Below are 14,753 nucleotides of genomic sequence, written 5' to 3'. Positions count from 1 at the left end.
TGGGCTGGAGTAAGTCTTAACAGAGATTTCGGCAGTTGGAACCCAAGCACAGTACCGGGTAAAGCTTTAGATTCTCGTCCAGAAATAGCTAAGAAGAAAAAAAAAAAAAAAATTTAAATTGAATCAGGTTGGGCAGACTGGATGGACCATTCGGGTCTTTATCTGCCGTCATCTACTATGTTACTATGGTGATTGTTAAGCCGCAGCTAGCTGTGGGTAACCCACCGAACAGGGGAAAAAATCAACTGCTTGCCACAGGTACGGGGACAAGGCCATTCACCGCCCCATGGAGCGATGAATGGCCTTGTCCCCGCAGTAAAGGATCTGTTGCGAGTTGCCTCCGTTCCTACCCCTCCAGGTCAAAAGCACACACCCCCTCGCGAGTCCAGCAGTTACCCTCCCTCCCTATCACGGGTCGAACAATCCTGCAGCCAATACGTTCGCTGTCACCGCCAGGGATCCCATTTATAAACATGCTTCCTTCCTGCCCTCCAGCTGCATGCCCCCCTCCACTGAAGCTGACCCGGAAAGCTTTTCTCCACTGTCAGAGCTGACGTTGGAGGAAAGCCTTCCATGTCAGCCGGGGATCCCAGTTACCTTACTCAACATTCTTCCTTCCAGCTGGGCTGTTCCTTCCTACTTTCAGCCGAAAGAACATAAGGACATAAGAATTGCCGCTGCTGGGTCAGACCAGTGGTCCATCGTACCCAGCAGTCCACTCACGCGGCAGCCCTTAGATCAAAGACCTAAGTAGCATGTTGGGACATGGGAGGGCCTCGAATTTGGGATAGTGGATGGGGATATTTGTGCAGGGGAGGAGAGACGGGGTTTTGTTGATCCTTGCTCTGTAATATTTGTGTTTATAAAATGACAATTGTACAAAATATTGTTTCTTTTTATACTTTAATAAAATAAATTCTCAATATAAAATCCTAACTATTCAAGGCTTGTGCAGATGGGATCAGACAGTTTGCAGGGACGGGGCAGAGACAGGAACCGAGTTTGAGGGGAAGGGGCGGGGACGGGAACAGAGCGGGAATGGGAATGAGCTCACGGGGACAGGGACAGATTTTTCCCCTTGTCATTCTCTAATGCAGGGCACAGATGGAGCATAGGGAATAGGACACAGAGGAGAAATGCTGAATTTGGGGATGGGAGGAAGGAAAACTGGAACACTGAGAAGGCAAATGCTGAATATGGGGGAAGAACAGAGTCAGGGACACAGAGAGGAGATACTGGGGAGAATGGAAAGTGGGGAAAATGGAAAGGGAGTGAAAAGATGGACAGAGGGGAGTCATAGGAGAAGGAAAGAATGTGTACAAGGATATAAGGATGGGGAAGAAGGTACAGGGAGTTTGTGAAGCCACATGGTAGGAAGAAAGGAAGCAGAGGGTGGGGATGAGTCATGGGAAGGGAGACAGAACACTAAAGAGTATGGAGAGGAGAAGAGCAAAGGGGGCAGGATAAGATAAGTGAGAGGGTCAGAGAAAAAATGGTAGGAAGAAGAGGGAGGGCAGAAGGGACACAAGTGGAGAGAAAGAATGAGTTTACGAGCATGGGAGTTAAGGGGTACAGGAGAAAAAGGTGAGAGAGAGTGACATTGGAAGAGAAGGATAGAGTGAGGAAGAGGGATAATTTTAAGGCTGGAAGGGTTATGGAAAGAGCAGGCAGACAACTAGAAAGTAGATAGCTGAGTGGGAAAGAGACACAGAAGAGACAGTTGGGAATGGGGTGATGAAGTAATGGTGACAGAAGGGTGAGAGGTTAAAAATGAATTAGATGCAACAGCAAGGCAAAGAAGAGAGGTATGAGGAGGTGTAATAGGTAAGTGAACAATCCAGCTGGAGGGGAGGGTGACTCATATGTGTTATATCTATTAAACAACTCGAAATGATTTCCATGCAAGCATTCTAATCCCTTTTCCAGTAAAAACACTCCACCCTCCATTCTATAACCTTAAACAACTTCCCCAAGTGAAATACAAGTTGCCAAACAAATCTAACCCTTCCAACCCTCGACCACCCTCCAAAGCGATCACCTTCCCCTCTCCTTGTGCTGTCAAGAACAAAGCTATATCTCTTACCATTTATTACAATTTGCCTTACTGCATTACCACAGAGCAAGTTAAGACAGCTTACAATTACAAAATGAGATTAGTAAAAGAACTCCATTTTCCATAGTAGGAAAGAAGACAGTCTTTCAAAATATAAATACATAACAGCAAATTCACGCTGGGTTTTACTACACCGCGGAAGAGCGTCTTACCGCAGGCCAGCAAGGTTTTTGCTCTGACACTCACAGGAATTGAATGCGCGTCAGAGCATTTACCTCATCAGCCTATGGTAAGAAGCTTCCACAGTGTACTAAAAGGAGCCCTCAGATTGTAGTGCTCCTTTCCTGCCACCACTTTTCTGGGCCTCCACGTGTGCGGATCGCCGGACTTGATGGCAGTTCTTATGTTCTTAACCACTAAATGAGATAAGGACATGAAAATTAGGCCTCTAGGCTCCTCCAAAAGGCAATTTTAAAAATATAAGTTTTAATGGCTGATCAGAATTTCCCAGATGAATTTTCTGCACATAATAGGAGGGATAAGTTATTCCAAAGGATTGGCAAAAAGAGAAAAAAAAAAGGTGCTGTTCCTCATAGATTTCCAGCTGGTTCCTGGGAGGACAAGCCTATGGTAATTCAGAGAGCATAAATATCTTGCAATTTCTAATAAACCTCTCATACAAGCCTGTACAAAAAAGACCCTCACACTCCTCCATATCACCTTCTTAATTCCCCCTGAATACCTGAAAAAACAACCAGACCTTTACCAAATTCCTGAATCTGAGGTAGCCTGAACACCTCCTTATATATATATATATACTAGTCTTTAAGCCCGTTACATTAACGGGTGCTAGAATACTGTTCACCCTCTATGTTGCCCCTTCCATTCACCGCCCTCTCTTCTCTTTCCATCTCTCTCTCTCTCCCATATGGCCTCTCTCCATCTCCTCCTTCCTTTTGCCTTGGTCTGGCATACCTTCCTCATTCCCTCCAAGCCATTCTCTCCCCCTCTGCTCCCTTTCCTCATTTAACTACTTAATTGGTCAGCAGCAGCATTCACAATTTATTGCTGTTGCTGGCTTCAGGTCTTCCTCTTTGGCGGGTCCTGTCTTCATGAAAACAGGAAGTAGGCAGGACCGGCCAGAGAGGAAGGCCTGAAGCCGGCAACAGCAGTGAATTGTAAAAGCTGCTGCTGCCTGAAGCACCCGAGGCAGACGCTTCTCTCTGCGAGCCTCCCAGCAAGATGACTTTAAGATCAAACCTCCCTCCAGCGTTGGCAACCGCAGCACGCTAAACAGGCTGCTTTGGCTTTCATCTGCCGTTGAGTCTATCTGTTGCGTCATTGATGACATCATCGGTGACGCGGCAGAGGGACTCAACTGCAGGAGAAAGCACGAAGCAGCCTGTTTAATGTGCAGCGAGTGCCAACGCTGGAGGGATGTTTGTACCGGTGCAGAAGCGATAAGTCTCTCCCCCTCCAGTACCTGAGCAGCACTTTGCTGCGGCACATCCTCCCATGGGGGGGGGGGGTTTGCACAGTGGGAGCCGGGTGAGAGCGGCGATCTCCAGTTGGGGGGGGGGGTTTGCACAGTGGGAGCTGGGTGAGAGCGGCGATCTCCAGTTGGGGGGGTGGGGTAGCACAGTGGGAGCCGGGTGAGAGCGGCGCTCTCCAGTTGGGGGGGGGTTTGCACAGTGGGAGCCGGGTGAGAGCGGCGATCTCCAGTTGGGGGGGGGTTTGCACAGTGGGAGCCGGGTGAGAGCGGCGAGCTCCAGTTGGGGGGGGTTTGCACAGTGGGAGCCGGGTGAGAGCGGCGATCTCCAGTTGGGGGGGGGTAGCACAGTGGGAGCTGGGTGAGAGCGGCGATCTCCAGTTGGGTTTTATTTTTTGTTTGTTTTAAGTTGAAAGCCAGCGCTGCAGCTCCTCTCTCGATCCTGGTGCAGTTCGAGAGAGGAGCCGGTACCATTCACAGTGAGAGGCGGGGTTAAGGAAGGCCGCCGCAGCTGTGTAATTTTTTTTTTATTTGAAAGCCGCCGCGAGCAAGTGGTGACGTAAAACCCGTGCATGCGCAGTCGTGTTTCCGCGACGGGATCAGGGAACACGGTTTTTTTTAGTGCGCATGCGCGGCCTATCATTTTATTATATTAGATATTCCAGCATGCCAGTACAATTACAGACAAAGCACTCCCCCTAGTACATCTAAGCCATGCCTCCCCTCTCCCAGTGTTTACCAGCAGTCACCTAACAGCTGACGGATGGTATATCTCGAGCACGGGTTGAGGATATTTAGGTGCCAGCCATAATGCTTTAAAAGTAAACAGGAGAAGCTTAAATTTATTTATTTATTTATTTCGATTTCTATCCCGTTCTCCCAGAAGCTCAGAACGGGTTAGAGGTAGACATTCACAATCGTTTGAAAATTGTGCTCAGTTCCTAACTGGCAACCACTATAATGCCTTTGATGGAAGTATAACATGGTCATTGTATTGAAAGCTTATAATTCTTGCTGCTGTGTTTTGCACAAGCTCGAAATGCCTGGGACTCGATATTCAGTTGGCAGCGATCAGCGTTTTGCTGTCCGCTGCTGGTGTTAAACCCAGAAATTCAATGCCGAGCCATGTCTGGGCCCCAGCATTGAAATTCCTGGTTTCCAGAGCCTACTAACAAATGGAGGAGCATTTTCGATATGACGTCTATATCTGAGTTTGAACTTTTTGTAGCTCCAGCAGCAAACATGGCTATTTTCAAAATGTCTTTTTGTTTCAAAAATGGCCGTTTTTTAGATGTGCATCATTCTTTTTGAACCATTTTTTTTTTTTTTTTTTTTTTTAACATATCCAAAACAAACCACTGGGATATAGGAGGGGGCCAGCATTTTTAGTAGACTGGCCACACAGACATCCCAGCAGAGCACTTGGGCAACCTAGGGAGCACTACAGTGGACTTCACTAAAATGGCCCAGGTACACATCTCGACCCAGAAACATAAGTATGGAAGGTAAATATAATACTAAATACAACACCCCCAAAATAGATGGTTTTCAATTCAGTGCTAACTGATTATTATCGGTGGCAATAACCAGTTAATTGCCACTGAAAATTAGTGATTAGCCCAAAGCAAGTGATTTAACTGGCCAGGAGTCATTTCTTGCTAATTAAATTGCTCTGTCAACCCCTTGATGTTCTTTTGAGGTAATCTGATGTAGTCTTGATAGCACCAAGGCACAGCATAGGGTCAGCAGATCTGACAATTTTTTTTGCATTTATATATCACTTATAGTCTAACGGCCTCTTTTACAAAGCCATGCTAGCGGCTGCTCTGCGCTAATGGCCCCAAAGCCCATAGAGAATTAAAGGGCTTCGGGGCTGTTTCTAGCGGCAGCCGCTAGCACGGCTTTGTAAAAGAGGCTGTAAGTGGTTTGCATTCAGGTACTCAAGTGTTTTTCCCTATCTGTCCTGGTGGGATTACAATCTAATATACCTGGGGCAATGAGGGGATTGAGTAACTTGCCCAGAGTCACAAGGAGCAGTGTGGGTTTGAACCCACACCCTCAAGGTGCTGAGGCTGTAGCTCTGACTATTGTGCCACGTGTTTCACTAAATAGAAAGTAGGTATAGCTGGTGAACTAATTTCAACCTCCAAATTGAAGGGGCAATGGAAAAATAACAGGGAGATGAAGGAGAATTCGGGAGATTTGGAAAGAGAAAGCTCTGAGAAATGGGCATTAAAACGAATTCTGTAATTTCAGAATTTAATTTGAAACACTGTACCTGATTATTTGGCTTTGGCTGTTTTAAATTATTACATAGGCACAGATTTTTTTGTTTTTTAATGCCACGCCATCTCCACACCAAATACCTCATTGTTGGTCTGTTGAGACGTCAGTTTCATAGGTCCTTATTGGTATTTTCTTCTTTTCCCTATGTTTGATGGCCATGGAATAGGCAGTGGGCTGCAATTTACTGATGACCACTAGAGGAGCTAAACCACATATCCTCCCCCACCAAGCCTACACTTCCAAAGTCAAAAGAAGAGGCATGGCCATCTGGTAGCTTGCAGTCCTTGAGTTCAGGCCCTGGCAATTGTCCAATGTATATTTGAAGAGCTAATCAGATGTTTTTGCACGATAGAAGCTCCGGGGGTATGAGGGGGAGAGAGGCGAGTGCATCTGCAGCAGAGGAGGCATCAATAGCTAGAAGGGTGGGATGAAATGGACATTATTAATAATCACGTTGGAAGAGGGGGTGAGGGTGCCAAATGCTGAGGTTGCACAAGGAAGCCAGGAACCTTGCATTGGCCATGCTGCTACTATTAGGAGATACCAGTTACATCTTGCCACTGGCAGATCACTCTGCATTCATTTATATCTATATATGAAAGTGGAATGGTCTGCCTGCCAATTCGTGTCTAAATATATCAAACTATAAATAACAGAGAGAGAGAGAAAAGGAGAGACAAATGTTCATTCATTAAAACAGCATGCAGAAAGAATACCTGGAAAAAGATCACGCCACCAAAAAGATGAGAAATTTGATATACTGGGGTGGCTTCACTGTGGGGGAGTTTCATTGCTGAAGTATGCAACAAGCTAGTGGATTGTGGCATGAGGGCTTAGGAGAAATACAGTAAGTGTTTGAGAAGACAGACACAAGCAAGCATGACAAATTACACTGGCACAGTCCAGTACTATTAGTTAGTTACCCTCCCCCCCTTTAACTAAACCGTGATAGCGGTTATTAGTGCAGGAGGCTGCGCTGAATGCTCTGTGCTGCTCCTGACGCTCATAAGCGTCGGGAGCAACGCAGCTCTCTGCGCTAATAACCGCTATCGCGGTTTAGTAAAAAGGGGTGGGGCTATTTGTTTAATCTTCTAGCCTGTCCTCAACAGGAGCCCAGAACAGGTTACAGCGATACATTCACAAAGTTTTTCAGGCATATGAAAAAGAGAACATTCACATTATATTGCCATAGGACTAGGGCATATGCAGGGCAGGTTTAACCAATAGGCCAAGTAGGCACGTGCCTAGGGCCTGAAATGGTCAGGGGGGCCCGATGAAGGAAGGCATCAACATTGTTGTTGCCAAACGGCGATGGGCCCCTCCAGCATCGATCGGCAACGTGGACCCCACCTCGATCAGCAACCCCCCCCCCCCCATCGACGGAAAGTAAGACAAGCAAGCAACGCAGGTAAGAAAAACAACGGGAACTGCTTGCCCAAAGCTTCCCTCTGACGCAGCTTCCTTTTTCCACCTGGGCGTATGGTGGGGTGGGGCGGGGCAGTAGGCCCCGTGTACTTGTGTGCCTAGGGGCCCTCGACGAATTAATCCTCCCCTGGGCATATGAATAAGGGCACATTATATACTCCTTACTTTGAGGAAGTTGACCCATCCTCTCTCTTTTCAGTAGTGAAACCTGGTGTCATTGTTGCACCTTTAAAAGAAAGCAAAGTACAAGCAAACATCAACATAAATGGTTAACACAAGAGCACCATGACATTTTAACACATATAAGAGACTCTAGGCCACCATTCTGAGGACTATCTAAGTCAGCAGAGACTGAAAGACATTACCATCTGGCAGTTCATCAGTGGCCTCCCAATGCTTATCTCAGTACAGAGCTCAGTAGACAAGTCTCCTGAGCCCCAAAATCACCCCCCCCCCCCAAACTGGTGGTATCTGGAGTGTGACCATCAATGATGAAGGGAAATCAATTAGTCTTTATCCCTTGTCTTTTTCTTTTCCGAACTGGAGTTGTGGCATCCTGGCATAAATTCTGCCAAGTTGTCATTACTGGAGATGAGTTTGTCAATAAACGCACTGCAAGATTAAAGTAGTATATGTATTTTGGTTATTTGAAGATTAAACCAAAAAATTGCCAATGTTAAACGGACAATTCAATAACTGGGAATCTGCATTTAGACATCCAGAGCACACATGGTAGAAATCTATTCTATTATAGAATCAGATACCTTAATTCTGTTCTGGCAGTCTAATGCAAACTGTGTGCCAAGGCAAAGTAGTTTGCCGAGGTGAGATTACAGGTGTGCCGCCCCATCTGGAGGGCCTCTGCGCGGACATCAACATGATGCATTAGGTGATGCAGAGCTGCCCTTCACATGTGTAATTTTATAACAGGCTGCTCACGTGACAAAGTTCAGAAAGGCGCTTATTTTAAGCCTAGAGCTGGAAGACAACAGGGGCACTTTATTTATTTATTCAATTTTCTATACCGTTCTCCCAGGAGAACGGTTTATATGAGTTTATTCAGGCACTCAAGCATTTTTCTCTGTCTGTCCCGACAGGCTCACAATCTATCTAATGTACCTAGGGCAATGGGGGGATTAAGTGACTTGCCCAGGGTCACAAGGAGCAGCGTGGGTTTGAACCCACAATCCCAGGGTGCTGATTATTAAATTGACTCCAGTCTCACACCACACAAATACCCACACACAAATGTACACCTGCTCTGAAACAGGTGTAAATGTGCATTGCCACTCTCTGCGTGTAACCATACATAGAATCTCATCTCCACCTCCATTCCCTACAAACGCCACACAGAGATCACATACAGATGCACTCTTTCTGCATATCTGTTTTTACACATGTATGTGGTCATATAATTGCATAAAAGAACTTTTCTACAAGCAAACCAGGCTTTACATGTTCTCTTAAACTCGCTGGCGTCATGATTGTTGCAGTTGTCCGAGTGTTATTTTCTATGTGTGGGGTTATATCCCATCTAATCCTCCTAAGCGGAGTTTGGGGCGGGTTACAGTAAGTAGTCAAAGTAACCTGATCATTGATATAACAGTAATCAGTACAATTCTAGCAACCAGTTGCCAAGTCATTTGAGATTATATAGGGAGTTAAAATCTTTTAAAAAGGAATTGAAAACTTATTTGTACGAGGTTTTTTCAAGTGCGAAATGTGAAATATTCTTTTCTGATTATAATGTCTTTGTGAGATTTTATGTTTGAAATTTTAGAAGAGGGAATGATGTATTAGGGTTACTTATTGCAGTTTGTTTTGTTGTGAAGATAATGTGAAATATTCTGCATTTGTTTTATTGTAATCCACCTAGGTTGTAGGCGGAAAAGGCAGTTTTAAAATAAATAAATAAATCTTGAGTTCTGATATGGTACAGTCGGTCAAAGTAATAACAGCAGCAGTGCAATTGGTCAATGAAAATAACAGTAGTGGGCGGTTCAGTGTTAGTGACATGCAGTCAGTGTAGATTTCTTCAGTGCTTGTGTTGTAATTATTTCTTCCTTGTGTCGGTGTGGTGTAGTGGATTGGATTGGTGTTTGATATTTTCACATCATTATCCTGTGGCTGAAATGTCAGTTCCAATTATTCAGATGTGGCAAGACCTGGACAACTGCAACAATCAGAATTTACATGTTGAGAAAGCTTCATAAAATTAGTCCCTGAGGGGACCTAGGTACCAACACTGCTGGCACTATTTTCCTGCACAGCTTGTACCATAAGCAAAAGTACTGATAATTTTCCAGAAGAAAAATTGCAGATTGTAAGCTCAGTCAAGCAGGGATTGTCTCTTATGTGTTTAATGTACAGTGTTTTGTATGTCTAGGAGCACTATAGAAATGATTAGCAGTAGTAGTCAGGAGTGTAACCAGACACCCAATTTTGGGTGGGCCTGAACCCCAGTTGGGTGGGCAGAAGATCCCATATTTCCCTCTCCCAGAGGAGTGATCAGACCCCCCCCCATCCCGCTGCCACTGCTTATCTTTTGAAGAGCTGATCTTCTTGACTGATACACGCTGCTCACACCGGCCCCACAGCCTTCCTTCTGACACAACTTCCTGTTTCCAAAGAGGCGGAGTGCATCAGAAGGAAGGCTGTGGGGCCTGCACGAGCAGTGTGTATCAGGCTGCTCATGGAAGGTGAAGATTGTCCATTTAAACTTTTGCAGGGATCTCAAAGTCCCTCCTTGAGGGCCGCAATCCAGTTGGGTTTTCAGGATTTCCCCAATGAAAATGCATTGAAAGCAGTGCATGCAAATAGATCTCATGCATATTCATTGGGGAAATCCTGAAAATCCGACTGGATTGCGGCCCTCAAGGAGGGACTTTGAGACCCCTGATTTAAAGGTATGCTGGAAGAGAGGTTTGGGGACATTTTAGCTGGTGGAGTTTGGGAAGCCCCACCAGCTACCTCATAGATATGCTGCCAATGGGTGGGCCTAGCCCACTTGGATCCATCTGTGGCTATGCCATTGGTAGTACTAATAGTAAGAATATCTAGTTTGGTATAATCAAAATCATATGTCCCCTCATTTTGTATAGTGCACCACAAATTAGGCGCAAATTTGGCAACTAACCTTAGGCACTGAAATAGTAATTATATACCAAAACGCAGGTGAAATGGCAGATAGGCACCTGAGTGCACCTACTCTCTAACTTGGTGCCTAAAAAGGGCATTTTCAAAAAACATCTAAGAAGTGACTGTATTTGACCTACTGTATTTGACATCTGAGGCTGATCAATTTTTAAGCACTCCCTCCTCTACATGAAAATATTGTTTTTAGTAATAATCCATGACTCACTCGACAAGGGCGTACCTAAGAAAAGGCAGCATCTTAAACACTGCAGTGAGCACTAGATCACAACACCCATTGTAAGTCAGATAAGTACAGGTTGATCCTGCACAGTCAATGCTAACAGAAAACCATGTCTTTCATACAAACAGAACACAGAAACACCCTAAACCAGTATGGAATAAATAATCACATCAATATGTTCAAATGTTAAACTGAACCACCAAGAAGCTAGAGATTCTGTATACAATGCAACAGCACAGAAACAGCGAAGTAAGTCCCCTAATACTGTGCAAAATACAAAAATAGCAGATGTAAATCTGATTAAAAAAATGACAGATAACAATCAACAATTTACAAATAGAAATGAAACAAAAAAATGAAAAATTTGATAATACCATTTTATTGGACTAATCCATTTTTCAATTGGCTTTCAGAGGCCAGAACCTCTTTCCTGTCCTGACCTGAGGAAGGAGGTTTTGGTCTCCAAAAGTTAATCAAAAATGTATTTAAATTAAAGCAATAAAAGTCCAATTTCTTTTTATAAGTATTTATCAACATAGCTACAATACTACTTTATCCTAAAGAAAAAAAGAGAGAAAAATGTCTTATTTCTACCTATGTCATCTATGGTTTCTCCTTTCCTCATGTTCTCTTCACTTTCTTCCTTGCATCCATTGTCCATGCTCTTTCTCTGCCCCTTCCATTCAACACCAGCCCCCTTTCTATTCAGCCTGTGCCTCCTTATCTCTTTTTTATATGATGTATTCCATCCTTGCCCCTCCTTCCATTTTTATCTTTCTCATTCTCTCTCCACCCTCTCTACCCTCAAACTATGACATCTCTCTCCTCTCCTTCCCTTCCATCTCTCCCTCCCTCTCCCATTCCATGCTCTGGCATCTCTCCCCTCTGCTTCCCTTCCCTCCCTCTTTCCCTCATGGTGTGGCACCTCTCTCCTCTCTCTTCCCTACCCCCTTCTCTGATCTTCCTTTGCCATCCCAATTTGGCAGATTTTTCCCTTCCCCTCCAATGGGCACCTCTATCCCTCTTCTCTCCTCCCTGCAGGCTAACGCTTGTACTCTTCAGGTCGCCAGCAGCTCATTCTGCTGAACACACTGCCTCAGACATTCCCTCTGCTTTAATTTCTTATCTCTGCAAAGAGAAAGCTTCCGGACCTGCCGTGGATGTTAGCGGGGGTTGGCGGCAGGAAGAGGTGGGCCTATTGGGGATGTTAGCGGGGGTTGGTGGCAGGAGGGATTGGGCATCTCTCCTACCAGGGATGTTTGGGGGAGGTGCCGGCAGGAGGAAGTGGAGGGTGGTAGTGGGGGAGTGCCAGTTGGAGGGAGTGGGAATTTCTTCTGCCAACTGACTTGCAGAGGGGTTTGGGGGTTCCCTGCTGCGGCCATTCTCAGCCGATTGTGGCAAGGAAATTCCCCTTCCTCCATTAACGGAGTGGCAGGGATTCCCCAAAGCCATGATTCTGTAACTGGCGCCCAAACTTGGAGCTCTGCCACTCAGCTGATGGGGGGGGATTACAAATATAAAACACCTCTGCTAAAAATATTTATTTATTTATTTAATAAATTTCTAACCCGCTTAAACCTAAGCAGTTTACAAAATACAAACGTGGTCCTAATCTGACATACAAACATTTAAAATAATAACATATAATTTAACTAACTTGAAGATACTTGAATGATACCTGATATACACAGTGTACTCATATTTTATTAATTAATCAGTGCCACCAGATTATAACTGGATTTAATATCCAGATTTAACTTATAATACCAGGTTTTGAGGTGTTGTCTCAACTGAAAAAAGTGAGTAAAATTTCTAATATTTCCTGGAACATCATTCCAGATCCTTGCTACTACCAAATAAGCAATCATAATGATTCTTTTATATATATTTTAACCCCCTTTTCCACACAGAAAATGAAGTAACATCTGATTGCTTAATCCTTGAATATTGCTAAAAGATGGTAAGGATACCAATGGAAATATATTTCAGGGTGACTGATCATATAAAATATAAAAAACATAATACATAATTTAAATAGTACATGAGCCTGAATAGGCAACCAGTGTGCCTTCTTAAACAAGGGCTGTAACCTTCTCAAACCTTGTAGTAAAAGGGCACCTAAAGTTGGCACTTTTTTCCCGAAGAACCTATTTTTATGTATGTATATAGTGGGCTAATCTCATAAGCACCTAATTGACTGTATACAGTGCTGTTCTATGTGGTTAAGTTGCTAATACTCCCCCTTTTTTTTTTTTTTTTTTTTTTTTTTAAGAAGCCACAGTGGTAAAAGCTCTGATGCTCATAAGAATTCTATGAGCGTCGGAGCTTTAACCATCACAGTGGCGTCATAAAATGGAGGGAGTGGGAATTACTCCCAAATGGAAGTCCTCTGAGCATTTCACACAGTTTACACTGCAGTTCAATGTACTGTAAAAAATGTTGAGTACCATATAAAATATACACATGCTTTTTTGCCAGTCTAATGTATTACATACATATAGGATGATACATAGATTATTGTTCTCTGAGTTTAAATTAAAAAAAGGAACTGGCATTTTTTTGAAAACCAGCATCTTTTTCACTTCTGAAATGAGATTACTTGAGTGAGATGCCACCCATCGAATCTATGAATGAGACTTAAAAAGAAACACTAAGCCAGATACTACTATGAATGCCTAGTGATGCAAAAGCAATCCTGACTCTACCCTATATTTATAGAACATGCAGATACAGCAGGAGGCTTATCTTGGTAGCCTACTTGAATGTGTGCAAATAAAGGTTATTAAAACAAAATATACCGTGTGTATTTTTGTTAATCTTTTATTTCTGTGCACCAAATTGCAGAGAGATGTTAGTATCCAGATTTCAGAATGATGATTAAAGATTGAGAAACAACAGCTAGCAGCACTCTTTCCAGGAAACCTACAATTTCAAGAAGATACAGCAGCTTCCTTTTTTAACATTTTATAGCCTGCAGGCTTTTTATTGTTCATAGAATTTATGTTCAAAGTTTAGGTAAGATCCAAATCTAACTCAAAGCTCTGGTTAATGATTCTACTGCTGACATATTTTGCTCTTAAATTAATTCTTTTCTTTCAAAGTGACCTTGAAAGAGGAGGAAATCCGGGGAGCTGAATATTCCCACACCCATCTCCAAACTGCCTCTGCAACTGGGAACAAGAGACCCTGTGCCCACCTTCCAGTGTCACTGATCAGTTAATAAAATATGAGTACGCTGTGTATACCAGGTATCATCAACCAAATATCCTTGGTTGATGATATAGATTGTCTAATAACCTCATTTGTACGATTTTTTAAATAGATAATGCAGGAGACAGAGTAAAACTAAGATTGTTCACACTTGTCTTTTTTAAAGACGTCCATTTTTCACCTATTCGATCTATTTCCTTGTGAAACGAAAGCAACTGTAAATATCCACATACTGTACTTTCTGCACCACCGGCTCAGCCGCAATGGATGATAAGGTTGCCTATTCACTTAGTTATCCACAGGGGAAGGAGAACTTGGAGGGCTACCGGCTTTCTCTGGAAAGCTGAGATGGTAGAATCCCTAGCAAGACACCTATTTTGATGGGAACACTCTGCAACCCTCAAACCCCACCCAGCCGTTGCCTTCTCGACTACTCTTTGAGCAGCTTCTGATGTTACCGATCTCCCTTTCTCCCTCTCTAGGGCTAAGTCCTTCTTTCTGTCACCTTCGTTCACCCCCGGAGTGGATATCAGCCTTCCCCTCTTACCTGATTCTCAGCGCCTTAAGCCTACACGGTTGCTGCAGCGTATTTGCAGGCTGCGTCCCGCCAACCGGCTAGTACAGTCTGGAGTGGGCACCCTGTCCCTCAGGCCCCGCCCACTACTGACAGGTACAGTGAGGATCCCCCGGTAGGGTGGGGAGAAGGGCGGGGCGTGAGAACCGACGTACGGAAGCCTGGGTCTACGTCTACCTTGTCCCCTCCCTTCTGCATGTCGCGCCTGATGTCTGTGACCCAACAATGGCGTGCCGCGCTGATTGGCTGCAGCTGTCCCTGCCCATTATTGCGGTTAGAATTTGTCTCGTGCTCTCGTCTTGTCCGCTTTGCGTCAGAGGCGGCTTAGAAACTTTTCGTT

At 44.3% G+C, this 14,753-nt stretch overlaps 1 protein-coding gene across 3 annotated transcripts in view; it reads right to left on the bottom strand.

The window, feature by feature from the left end:
• UPP1 (uridine phosphorylase 1) overlaps positions 1-14,497 on the bottom strand; it is a 60,270-nt gene extending 45,773 nt beyond the window's left edge. Inside the window, exons 1-2 of one of the 3 annotated variants that reach the window (XM_033930473.1) lie at positions 14,387-14,497; positions 7,419-7,479 (exon numbers count right to left, since the gene is read on the bottom strand). In XM_033930473.1, coding sequence (XP_033786364.1) covers positions 7,419-7,471 — 53 coding nt within the window. In that variant the 5' untranslated portion in view covers positions 7,472-7,479; positions 14,387-14,497. Of the gene's footprint in view, positions 1-3,028; positions 3,048-7,418; positions 7,480-14,386 lie in introns of those variants that run through there. The other 2 variants (XM_033930474.1, XM_033930476.1) reach the window with 2 other exon arrangements.
• Positions 14,498-14,753: the final 256 nt, after the last annotated feature.

This window comes from Geotrypetes seraphini, chromosome 2 (genome assembly GCF_902459505.1).
Source record: "Geotrypetes seraphini chromosome 2, aGeoSer1.1, whole genome shotgun sequence".
Lineage (NCBI taxonomy): Eukaryota > Metazoa > Chordata > Amphibia > Gymnophiona > Dermophiidae > Geotrypetes > Geotrypetes seraphini.
The sequence above is the reverse complement of the archived record's forward strand: the minus strand, read 5'-3'. Positions and strand labels throughout refer to the sequence as shown.